We start from the raw sequence: 13,933 nt of genomic DNA on the forward strand, positions 1-13,933 counted from the left end.
CAAATATACACGTTTAAAGTACTACAAATATACATGTTTAAAGTACTACAAATATACACGTTTAAAGTACTACAAATATACACGTTTAAAGTACTACAAATATACTTGTTTAAAGTACTACAAATATACACTTTTAAAGTACTACAAATATACACGTTTAAAGTACTACAAATATACATGTTTAAAGTACTACAAATATACACGTTTAAAGTACTACAAATATACACGTTTAAAGTACTACAAATATACACGTTTAAAGTACTACAAATATACACGTTTAAAGTACTACAAATATACATGTTTAAAGTACTACAAATATACACGTTTAAAGTACTACAAATATACACGTTTAAAGTACTACAAATATACACGTTTAAAGTACTAAAAATATACACGTTTAAAGTACTACAAATATACACGTTTAAAGTACTACAAATATACATGTTTAAAGTACTACAAATATACACGTTTAAAGTACTACAAATATACATGTTTAAAGTACTACAAATATACATGTTTAAAGTACTACAAATATACTTGTTTAAAGTACTACAAATATACACGTTTAAAGTACTACAAATATACACGTTTAAAGTACTACAAATATACACGTTTAAAGTACTACAAATATACATGTTTAAAGTACTACAAATATTCATGTTTAAAGTACTACAAATATACACGTTTAAAGTACTACAAATATACATGTTTAAAGTACTACAAATATACTTGTTTAAAGTACTACAAATATACACGTTTAAAGTACTACAAATATACACGTTTAAAGTACTACAAATATACATGTTTAAAGTACTACAAATATACATGGTTAAAGTACTACAAATATACACGTTTAAAGTACTACAAATATACACGTTTAAAGTACTACAAATATACACGTTTAAAGTACTACAAATATACATGTTTAAAGTACTACAAATATACACGTTTAAAGTACTACAAATATACACGTTTAAAGTACTACAAATATACACGTTTAAAGTACTAAAAATATACACGTTTAAAGTACTACAAATATACACGTTTAAAGTACTACAAATATACATGTTTAAAGTACTACAAATATACACGTTTAAAGTACTACAAATATACATGTTTAAAGTACTACAAATATACATGTTTAAAGTACTACAAATATACTTGTTTAAAGTACTACAAATATACACGTTTAAAGTACTACAAATATACACGTTTAAAGTACTACAAATATACACGTTTAAAGTACTACAAATATACATGTTTAAAGTACTACAAATATACATGTTTAAAGTACTACAAATATACACGTTTAAAGTACTACAAATATACATGTTTAAAGTACTACAAATATTCATGTTTAAAGTACTACAAATATACACGTTTAAAGTACTACAAATATACATGTTTAAAGTACTACAAATATACTTGTTTAAAGTACTACAAATATACACGTTTAAAGTACTACAAATATACACGTTTAAAGTACTACAAATATACACGTTTAAAGTACTACAAATATACACGTTTGATAACATCTCCTTTTTGAATGTTATGTTTTTTAACGATGATGTCAGAAGTATGAAACAATGGAAGCATTTAATAATAATAATAATAATAATAATATAGTGATTGTATCATATTTGGTGTATTGTGATGGGACATTACTGTAATACTACACAAGTGTAGTATTACACCAGGTTTTATTTGTACAATTAAAAATGATATAAAAAATCCAGTTTGTGACAAACTATATTTATTAAAATTAGAATAAGAATAAATAAGAAAGTCATTTTTATTTGTACATGAATATTTATTATATGAATAAGTTAGATCTTCTCCCTCATTCTTGCCGGAACATTTCTCACATTTTTAGGATTCTTTTATTAACAATATTTGAAGTCTTTCTTGCAACTTGAACCTCCTAAAGTACAACATTTATTATATTTGATGTTTTTAATCAATATTTTAGTTGATATTTGTACTTAAACCTCCTAAAGTACAACATTTATTATATTTGATGTTTTTAATCAATATTTTAGGTGATATTTGTACTTAAACTTCCTAAAGTACAACATTTATTATATTTGATGACAACATGATCATGAGTACTAATATTAATAATCCTTCATAATACTTCCTAACATACTACACTACTTGTACTATATTACTCTGATAACACTCTTCTACTCCAATACTGCTCTACTACTACTACTGTACTTTTACTCTAATACTACTACATCTGTATGTTTACTATAATACTACTAGTCTACTACTACTACTACTACTGCACCACTTTACTACTGTTATACTATTACTGCTACTGTAGTACTCCAACACTGCTGTACTACTAATACTACTACTTAAATACTCTACTACTGTACTACTATTCTACTACTATACTTTAACTATACTACTACTGCTACTGTAGTACTCCAATACTGCTGTACTACTAATACTACTACTCAAATACTCTACTACTGTACTACTATTCTACTATTATACTACTACTGCTACTCAGTTACTACTATAGTACCCTGGTACTACTGTACGACTACTCTGCTACAGTACTACTACTACTACTACTGTACATTTACTACAATACTACTACCCTACTACTGTTCTCCTGTTATACTACTACTACTGTAGTACTCAATACTGCTGTACTACTACTACTACTACTGTACTACTATTCTACTACTGTACTTTTACTATACTAATACTACTCAGTTACTACTGTAGTACCCTGGTACTACTTTACTACTACTCTGCTACTGTACTACTACTACTCCTATTACTGTTGTACTTTTACTATACTACTCTACTAACTATGTAATACTTTAATGCAAAAACTGTACTACTACTTTTACTCTATTACTATTGTATTTATATTGTAATTCTACTGTACTCTTAATGCAATACTATTGTACTACTACTGTAAAACTACTGCACTACTATCTGTTACTGTACTATTACTATTACTTCTGCACTTTTACAATACTAATCTACTAACACTGTACTACTCTGGTACTACAGTTGTGCTAAAACTGCACTACTACTTCTACTCTATTACTATTGTACCTTTACTATACTTCTACTGCACTGTACTATTACTGCAGTACTATTGTACCACTCCTGTACGATTGTACCACTCCTGTACTAGTACACTCCATAGCTCGGTTGGTAGAGTGGCCGTGCCAGCAACTTGAGGGTTGCAGGTTCGATTCCCGCTTCCGCCATCCTAGTCACTGCCGTTGTGTCCTTGGGCAAGACACTTTACCCACCTGCTCCCAGTGCCACCCACACTGCTTTAAATGTAACTTAGATATTGGGTGTCACTATGTAAAGCGCTTTGAGTCACTTGAGAAAAGCGCTATATAAAATATAATTCACAATTCACTTACTGTACATCAACGTTGTATTAAAGTATTACTGTAGACGTAGTAATACTTCTTGTTCTGTCCGGCAAAACCATGAGTGTGGTACTAAAGTACTACAGTAGTACTACAAGTGTATTTAAATTACTATGGATGAATTTAAAGTACTGCAGTAGTGCTACAGGTGTATTTAAAGTACTGCAGTAGTGCTACAGGTGTATTTAAAGTACTGCAGTAGTGCTACAGGTGTATTTAAAGTACTGCAGTAGTGCTACAGGTGTATTTAAAGTACTACAGGTGTACTACAGGTGTATCTAAAGTACTGCTGTAGTACTGCAAGTTTATTTAAAGTACTACAGTAGTACTACAGGTGTATTTAAAGTACTGCAGTAGTACTATACTTCAGGTGTATTTGGGTGTGCCGCAGGTAACTCACCTTCGGAGGAGTCGGAGGAGCACGACAAGGAGCCCAGAACCCTGACCTACCCGGCCTACGTGGCCAGCCTGCTGGACACAGGCGCCAAGCGCATGGCGGCGGGCGTGAGGATGGACTGTAGCAGCCAGGGACAGTGTCCTCGGTCCTGCCACCTGTGCCACATGAGTCCCAGGCCGGCTCAGGGACGCCCGGAGTCTCTACCTGTCCTGCTGCAGATCACCAAGGCCGCGCCCCTCTACGAACTGGTGTCCAACAACGAGACCTACCAGGTGTGCTCGTTAGCATGCTCATTAGCATATTGACACTAAATCAGACCTACCAGGTGTGCTCGTTAGCATGCTCATTAGCATATTGACACTAAATCAGACCTACCAGGTGTGCTCGTTAGTATAGTGACACAAGACCAAGTCTACCAGGTGTGCTCGTTAGCATAGTGACACAAGACCAGGTCTACCAGGTGTGCTCGTTAGCACGTGCATTAACATGTTGACACTAAACCAGACCTACCAGGTGTGCTCGTTAGCATAGTGACACAAGACCAGGTCTACCAGGTGTGCTCGTTAGCATGTGCATTAACACGTTGACACTAAACCAGACCTACCAGGTGTGTTCGTTAGCATAGTGACACAAGACCAGACTTACCAGGTATGCTTGTTAGTATAGTGACACAAGACCAGGTCTACCAGGTGTGGTCGTTTGCATCTTGACACAAGACCAGACCTACCATGTGTGCTCGTTAGCATGCTCATTAACATGTTGACACTAAACCAGACCTACCAGGTGTGTTCGTTAGCATAGTGACACAAGACCAGACCTACCAGGTATGCTTGTTAGTATAGTGACACAATACCAGGTCTACCAGGTGTGCTCGTTAGCATAGTGACACAAGACCAGACCTACCCGGTGTGCTCGTTAGCATATTGACACTAAACCAGACTTACCAGGTGTGCTCGTTAGCATAGTCTACCAGATGTGCTCGTTAGCATATTGACACTAAACCAGACCTACCAGGTGTGCTCATTACCATAGTGACACAACACCAGGTCTACCAGGTGTGCTCGTTAGCATGCTCATTAACATATTGACACTAAACCAGACCTACCAGGTGTGCTCGTTAGCATAGTGAAACAAGACCTGACCTACAAGGTGTGTTTGTTAGCATGCTTATTAGCATATTGACACTAAACTAATCCTACCAGGTGTGATTGTTAATATCTTGATACTAAACCAGACCTACCAAGTGTGCTCGTTAGCATAGTGACACCAGACCAGGTCTACCAGGTGTGCTCGTTAGTATAGTGACTCAAAACCAGACCTACCAGGTATGCTCGATAGTATAGTGACACTAAACCAGGTTTACCAGGTATGCTCGTTAGCATAGTGACACAAGACCTGGTCTCCCAGGTGTGCTCGTTAGTATAGTGACACAAAACCAGGTCGACCAGGTGTGCTCGTTAGCATAGTGACACAAGACCTGGTCTCCCAGGTGTGCTCGTTAGTATAGTGACACAAAACCAGGTCGACCAGGTGTGCTCGTTAGCATAGTGACACAAGACCAGACCTACCCGGTGTGCTCGTTAGCATATTGACACTAAACCAGACCTACCAGGTGTGCTCGTTAGCATAGTCTACCAGATGTGCTCGTTAGCGTAGTGACACAAGACCTGGTCTCCCAGGTGTGTTCATTAGCATATTGACACTAAACCAGACCTACCAGGTGTGCTCATTACCATAGTGACACAACACCAGGTCTACCGGGTGTGCTCGTTAGCATGCTCATTAACATATTGACACTAAACCAGGCCTACCAGGTGTGCTCGTTAGCATAGTGAAACAAGACCTGAACTACAAGGTGTTTGTTAGCATGCTCTTTAGCATATTGACACTAAACTAATCCTACTAGGTGTGATTGTTAATATCTTGATACTAAACCAGACCTGCCAAGTGTGCTCATTAGCATAGTGACACCAGACCAGGTCTACCAGGTGTGCTCGTTAGTATAGTGACTCAAAACCAGACCTACCAGGTATGCTCGATAGTATAGTGACACTAAACCAGGTTTACCAGGTATGCTCGTTAACATAGTGACACAAGACCTGGTCTCCCAGGTGTGCTCGTTAGTATAGTGACACAAAACCAGGTCGACCAGGTGTGCTCGTTAGCATAGTGACACAACACCTGGTCTCCCAGGTGTGCTCGTTAGCATAGTGACACAAGACCTGGTCTCCCAGGTGTGCTCGTTAGTCTAGTGACACAAGACCAGGTCTACCAGGTGTGCTCGTTAGCATAATGACACTAAACCAGACTTACCCGGTGTTTTTGTTAGCTGATTGACACTAAACCAGACCTACCCGGTGTTTTTGTTAGCATATTGACACTAAACCAGACCTACCCGGTGTGCTCGTTAGCATAGTGACACTAAACCAGACCTACCAGGTGTGCTCGTTACCATAGTGACACAAGACCAGGTCTACCAGGTATGCTCGTTAGCATAGTGACACAAGACCAGACCTACTAGGTGTGCTCGTTAGCATGCTCATTAGCATAGTGACACAAGACCAGATCTACCGGGTGTGCTCGTTTGCATCTTGACACAAGACCAGACCTACAAGGTGTGCTCGTTAGCATGCTCATTAACATATTGACACTAAACCAGACCTACCAGGTGTGCTTGTTAGCATAGTCTACCAGCTGTGCTCGTTAGCATCGTGACATAAGACCTAGTCTCCCAGGTGTGCTCGTTAGCATCTTGACAAAAAAACAGACCTACCAGGTATGCTCGTTAGTATAGTGACACAAGACCAGGTCTACCAGGTGTGCTCGTTAGCATAGTGATACAAAACCAGATGTGCTCGTTAGCATGGTGACACAAGACCAGGTCTACCAGGTTCGCTTGTTATCATAGTGATACAAGACCAGACCTACCAGGTGTGCTCGTTAGCATCTTGACACAAAACCAGACCTACCAGGTGTGTTCGTTAGCATCTTGACACAAAACCAGACATACCAGGTGTGCTTGTTAGCATGCTCAGTAGCATATTTAAGCAAAACAAAACATACAAGGTGTGCTCGTTAGCAGGCTCATTAAGCACAGTGACACAAAACAAGATGTACTCATTAGCATATTGACAAAAAATGAGACCTACAAGGTGTGCCGGTTAGCATGCTCATTAGCATAATGACACAAAACAAGATGTACCAAATGTGCATGTTAACATGCTCATCAGCATATTGACACAGAATGAGACCTACCAGGTGTGCTCGTTAGCATGCTCATCAGCATATTGACACAAAACATATCAGGTGTCCTCGTTACCATGCTCAGTAGCATATTAACACAAAATGAGACCTACATGGTGTGCTCGTTAGCATGCTCATTAGCATAATGACACAAACTGAGACCTACCAGATTTGCTTGTTAGCATGCTCATTAGCATAATGACTCAAAACGAGATGTACCAAATGTGCTCGTTAATCTGCTCATTAGCATATTGACACAAAATGAGACCCACCAGGTGTGCTCGATAGCATGCTAATTAGCATATTTACACAGAACATACCAGGTGTCTTCGTTAGCATGCTCATTAGCATAATGACACAAACTGAGACCTACCAGATTTGCTTGTTAGCATGCTCATTAGCATAATGACTCAAAACGAGATGTACCAAATGTGCTCGTTAATGCGCTCATTAGCATATTGACACAAAATGAGACCTACATGGTGTGCTCGTTAGCATGCTCATTAGCATAATGACACAAACTGAGACCTACCAGATTTGCTTGTTAGCATGCTCATTAGCATAATGACTCAAAACGAGATGTACCAAATGTGCTCGTTAATCTGCTCATTAGCATATTGACACAAAATGAGACCCACCAGGTGTGCTCGATAGCATGCTAATTAGCATATTTACACAGAACATACCAGGTGTCTTCGTTAGCATGCTCATTAGCATAATGACACAAACTGAGACCTACCAGATTTGCTTGTTAGCATGCTCATTAGCATAATGACTCAAAACGAGATGTACCAAATGTGCTCGTTAATGTGCTCATTAGCATATTGACACAAAATGAGACCTACCAGGTGTGCTCGATAGCATGCTAATTAGCATATTTACACAGAACATACCAGGTGTCTTCGTTAGCATGCTCATTAGCATAATGACACAAACTGAGACCTACCAGATTTGCTTGTTAGCATGTTCATTAGCATAATGACTCAAAACGAGATGTACCAAATGTGCTCGTTAATGTGCTCATTAGCATATTGACACAAAATGAGACCTACAAGGTGTGCTCGTTAGCATGCTCATTAGCATAATGACACAAAACAATATGTACCAAATGTGCTCGTTAACATGCTCATTATCATATTGACACAAAATGAAACCTATCAGGTTGTGCTCGTTAGCATGCTCATTAGCATAATGACACAAAACATACCAGGTGTGCTGGTTAGCAAGCTCATTAGCATATTGAAAGTAGGAAGTCAAGATAAAGAAGGGGTGGAGGGGGGAGGTACAAAAAGGTAACTTCCTGTGGGCGTGCTCAGTCTCAGTTTGAGAACAAGGAAAAAAACCTCATCAACATCAACATAAGCACACGTCACCACTTCTACATCTCAAGACCAGAATCCAGTCCTGAACACTTCACAGTCCGTGACCTTTGACCCAATACTTCTCTTTTGAAGGACTTGATACTTGTTGACATTTTAAACACACTGCTTACTTCCTGTGTGTGTGTGTGTGTGTGCGTGTGTGTGTGTGTGTGTGTGTGTGTGTGTGTGTGTGTGTGTGTGTGTGTGTGTGTGTGTGTGTGTGTGTGTGTGTGTGTGTGTGGTCAGGCCCTGCAGGAGGCCATGATGAGCACCTTGTGGTGTTCAGGTCAAGGTGATGTCATCCACGACTGGTGTCGCTGTGACTCCGCCTCCTTTGGTGCTGATGGACTGCCCACCTGTGCTCCTCTGCCTCAGCCCACGTATGTAGTCTACAGACCTTGCTTCCATATGAGTTGGGAACTTGTGTTAGATGTAAATATAAACAGAATACAATGATTTGCAAATCCTTTTCAAGCCATATTCAGTTGAATATGCTACAAAGACAACATATTTCATGTTCAAACTCATAAACATTTTTTTGTGTGCAAATAATCATTAACTTTAGAATTTGATGCCAGCAACACGTGACAAAGAAGTTGGGAAAGGTGGCAATAAATACTGATAAAGTTGAGGAATGCTCATCAAACACTTATTTGGAACATCCCACAGGTGTGCAGGCTAATTGGGAACAGGTGGGTGCCATGATTGGCTATAAAAGCAGCTTCCATGAAATGCTAAGTCATTCACAAACAAGGATGGGGTGAGGGTCACCACTTTGTAAGCAAATTGTCAAACAGTTTTAGAACAACATTTCTTAAACAGCTATTTCAAGGAATTTAGGGATTTTACCATCTACACTCTGTAAAATCATCAAAAGGTTCAGAGAATCTAGAGAAATCACTGCAGGTAAGTGAAGATATTACGGACCTTTGAGCCCTCAGGCAGTACTGCATCAAAAACCGACATCAGTGTGTAAAGGATATCACCACATGGGCTCAGGAACACTTCATAAAACCACTGTCAGCAACTACAGTTGGTCGCTACATCTGTAAGTGCAAGTTAAAACTCTACTATGCAAAGCCAAACCCATTTATCAACAACACCCAGGAAAGCCGCCGGCTTGGCTGGGCCCGAGCTCTTCTAAGATGGACTGATGCAAAGTGGAAAAGTGTTCTGTGGTCTGACGAGTCCACATTTCAAATTATATTTGGAAACTGTGGACGTGGTGTCCTCTAGAACAAAGAGGAAAATAACCATCCAGACTGTTATAGGTGCAAAGTGTAAAAGCCAGCATGTGTGATGGTATGGGGGTGTATTAGCGCCCAAGGCATGGGTAACTTACACATCTGTGAAGGCACCATTAATGCTGAGTGGTCCATACAGGTTTTGGAACAACATATGCTGTCATCCAAGGAACGTTATCATGGACGCCCCTGCTTATTTCAGCAAGACAATGCCAAGCCACGTGTTACAACAGCGTGGCTTCGTAGTAAAAGAGTGCGGGTACTTTCCTGGCCCGCCTGCAGTCCAGACCTGTCTCCCATGGAAAATGTGTGGCGCATTATGAAGCCTAAAATAGGACAGCGGAGACCCCGGACTGTTGAAGGACTGAAGCTCTACATAAAACAAGAATGGGAAATAATTCCACTTTCAAAGCTTCAACAATTAGTTTCCTCAGTTCCCAAACGTTTATTGAGTGTTTTTAAAAGAAAAGGTGATGTAACACAGTGGTGAACATGCCCTTTCCCAACTACTTTGGCACGTGTTGCAGCCATGAAATTCTAAGTTAATGATTATTTGCAAAAAAAAATGAAGTTTATGAGTTTGAACATCAAATATGTTGTCCTTGTAGCATATTCAACTGAATATGGCTTGAAAAGGATTTGCAAATCATTGTATTCTGTTTATATTTACATCTAACACAATTTCCCAACTCATATGGAAACAGGGTTTGTACCTCCACCTGTGGTTAGGGTTAGGCCCACCTATGAGATATTATGTGTGGGATATAATCTGAGGTATCATGTATGGCAGTGGTCCCCAACATGATACCACCACCGATTGGTACCAGGCCGCACAAGAAATATTAAAAAAAAAAAAAAAAAAAGTTCTTTAAATTATTAAATCAACCTAAAAAACACAATAAATACAGCAGGGGTCACTAACATTTTTGAAAGCAAGAGCTACTTCTTGGGTACTGATTCATGCAAAGGGCTACCAGTTTGATACACACTTCAATAAATGGCCAGAAATAGCCAATTTGCTCAATTCACCTTTAATAAATAAATATATATATATATATATATATATATATATATATATATATATATATATATATATATATATATATATATATATATATATATATATATATACACATATATATATATATAAAGGGTATTTCTGTCTGTCATTCTGTCATTCCATCGTACATTTTTTTTCCTTTTACGGGGAGTTTTTTGTAGAGAATAAATGATGAAAAAAAACATTTAATTGAACGGTTTAAAAGAAGAGAAAACAGGAAAAAAATGATAATTAAATTTTGAAACATAGTTTATCTTCAATTTCGACTCTTTAAAATTCAAAATTCAACCGAAAAAAAGAAGAGAAAAACTAGCTAATTTGAATCTTTTTAAAAAAAATTGAAAAATAATTTATGGCACATCATTGGTCATTGTTCCTGATTAAGATTAATTTTAGAATTTTGCTGAGATGTTTTAAATGTGTTCAAATCCAATCTGCACTTTGTTAGAATATATAACAAATTGGACCAAGCTATATTTCTAACAAAGACAAATCATTATTTCTTCTAGATTTTCCAGAACAAAAATTTTAAAAGAAATTCAAAAGACTTTGAAATAAGATTTAAATTTGAGTCTACAGATTTTCTAGATTTGCCAGAATATTTTTATTTTTATTTTAATCATAAGTTTGAAGAAATATTTCACAAATATTCCTCGTCGAAAAAAACAGAAGTTAAAATGAAGAATTAAATTAAAATGTATTTATTATTCTTTACAAAAAAAAAAAATACAATTATTTGAACATTGATTTAAATTTTCAGGAAAGAAGAGGAAATAATTTAAAAGGTAAAAAGGTATATGTGTTTAAAAATCATTTTTAAGGTTGTATTTTTTCTCTAAAATTGTCTTTCTGAAAGTTACAAGAAGCAAAATAAAAAAAATAAATGAATTTATTTAAACAAGTGAAGACCAAGTCTTTAAAATATTTTCTTGGATTTTCAAATTCTATTTCAGTTTTGTCTCTCTTAGAATTAAAAATGTCCAGCAAAGCCTGACCAGCTTGCTGGTAAATAAATACAATTTAAAAAATGGAGGCATATAATGTATGAGATATCATGTATGGTATATAATATGAGATGATACTATGGGATATCATGTATGGGATATAATATATGAGATATAATGTCTGGGATATAATATGAGATGATATTATGGGATATCATGTATGAGGTATCATGTATGGGATATAATATATGAGATGATATTATAGGATATCATCTATGGGAAATAATATATGAGATATAATGTAGGGGATATAATATATGAGATATGATATGATTTATAATGTATGGGATATAATATGGGATGTCATTTATGGGATATCATGTATGAGGTATCATGTATGGGATATAATGTGTGGGATACAATATGAGACATAATGATTGAGCTGGAATATATGAGATATAATGTAGGAGATATAATATATGAGGTATGATATGATTTATAATGTATGGGATATAATATGAGACATAATGTAGGAGATATAATATATTAGATATAATGTAGGAGATATAATATATTAGATATAATGTAGGAGATATAATATCATTTATAAGATAGATCGATAGATAGATAGATAGATAGATAGATAGATAGATAGATAGATAGATAGATAGATAGATAGATAGATAGATAGATAGATAGATAGATAGATAGATAGATAGATAGATAGATAGATAGATAGATAGATAGATAGATAGATAGATAGATAGATAGTACTTTACTGATTCCTTCAGGAGAGTTCCTTTAGGAAAATTAAAATTCCAGCAGCAGTGTACAGAGTTGAGGTCAATTTAAATAAAAGTAAAAAGTAAATAATGGGGGTTTAAAAGGAAACAAAATAGAGAAATATTACAAAAAGAATAAAAACAATGGGAATAACAATATAACAGTAAAATAAGAATAAAACAAGACAAAGTAGTCAGTAGTGACCATGTTATGAAAAGGTATTGCACTGTTAATGTTTTGCATCCCCTGTCATCCTAATACCCCCCCGTCCCCCGTCCCAGAGAGGAGTTGTACAGTCTAATGGCGTGTGGGACAAAGGAGTTCTTGAGTCTATTAGTCCTGCACTTGGGATGAAGCAGTCTAGAACTGAACAGGCTCCTCTGGCTACTGATAACACTATGCAGAGGGTGACTGGCATCATCCAGGATGCTCACTAGTTTGTCAACAGTCCTCTTCTCTGCCACCCTCACCAGTGAGTCCAGTTTCATTCCCATTGTAGAACCGGCCCGCCTGATCAGTTTCTCAAGTCTGGAGCTGTCCTTCTTAGATGTACTGCCCCCCCCCAGCACACTACCATGTAGAACAGAACACTGGCAACCACAGACTGGTAGTACATCCACAGGAGTTTTCTACACATGTTGAAGGAGTGCAGTCTCCTGAGGAAGTACAGCCTGCTCTGTCCTTTCTTGTACTGGTGGTCCGTGTTAACAGTCCAGTCCAGCTTATTGTCCACCCAAACCCCGAGGTACTTGAATGAGTCCACGGTCTGTACCTCAACTCCCTCGATCACAATAGGTTGTGACCGTGGACTCGACCTCCCAAAGTCAATGACCAGCTCCTTGGTCTTTGACGGATTGAGCTGCAAGAGGTTGGTGTGGCACCAGACAACAAAGTCCCTCACCAGGTTCCGAAACTCCTCCTCTCTGCCGTCCCTGATGCACCCGACGATGGCTGTGTCATCCGCGTACTTCTGGAATATAATGTATGGGATATAATATGATATATAAAATATGATATACAGTATGAAATATCATGTATGAGATATGTTGTATGGTATATAATATGAGACATAATGTATGAGATATAATATATGGGATATAATATGATATACAATATGAAATATAATGTATGAGATATAATATATGGGATATAATATGATATACAATATGAAATATGATGTATGAGATATGATGTATGGGATATAATATGAGACATAATGTATGAGATATAATATATGGGATATAATATGATATACAATATGAAATATAATGTATGAGATATGATGTATGGTATATAATATGAGACATAATGTATGAGATATAATATATGGGATATTATATGATATATAATATATGAGATATAATGTATGAGATATAATAAATGGGATATAATTTGACCCCGCCTTCCGCCCAAATGCAGCTGAGATAGGCTCCAGCATCCCCGTGACCCTGAATGGGACAAGCAGTAGAAAATGGATGGATGGATGGTTAT

General features: G+C 36.9%; 1 protein-coding gene across 9 annotated transcripts in view; it reads left to right on the forward strand.

Annotated features, from left to right (window-relative positions):
• LOC133545261 (astrotactin-1-like) overlaps positions 1-13,933 on the forward strand; it is a 167,167-nt gene that overhangs the window by 139,567 nt on the left and 13,667 nt on the right. For all 9 annotated transcript variants that reach the window (XR_009804783.1, XM_061890668.1, XM_061890663.1 and 6 more), the window contains exons 18-19: positions 3,802-4,079; positions 8,658-8,791. Coding sequence is in view for 8 of the 9 variants with exons in the window: in XM_061890668.1 (XP_061746652.1) it covers positions 3,802-4,079; positions 8,658-8,791 (412 nt within the window). In the remaining variant the exon portion in view is untranslated. The remainder of the gene's footprint in view (positions 1-3,801; positions 4,080-8,657; positions 8,792-13,933) is intronic.

The sequence above is a fragment of the Nerophis ophidion genome, linkage group LG28 (assembly GCF_033978795.1).
Source record: "Nerophis ophidion isolate RoL-2023_Sa linkage group LG28, RoL_Noph_v1.0, whole genome shotgun sequence".
Taxonomy (NCBI): domain Eukaryota; kingdom Metazoa; phylum Chordata; class Actinopteri; order Syngnathiformes; family Syngnathidae; genus Nerophis; species Nerophis ophidion.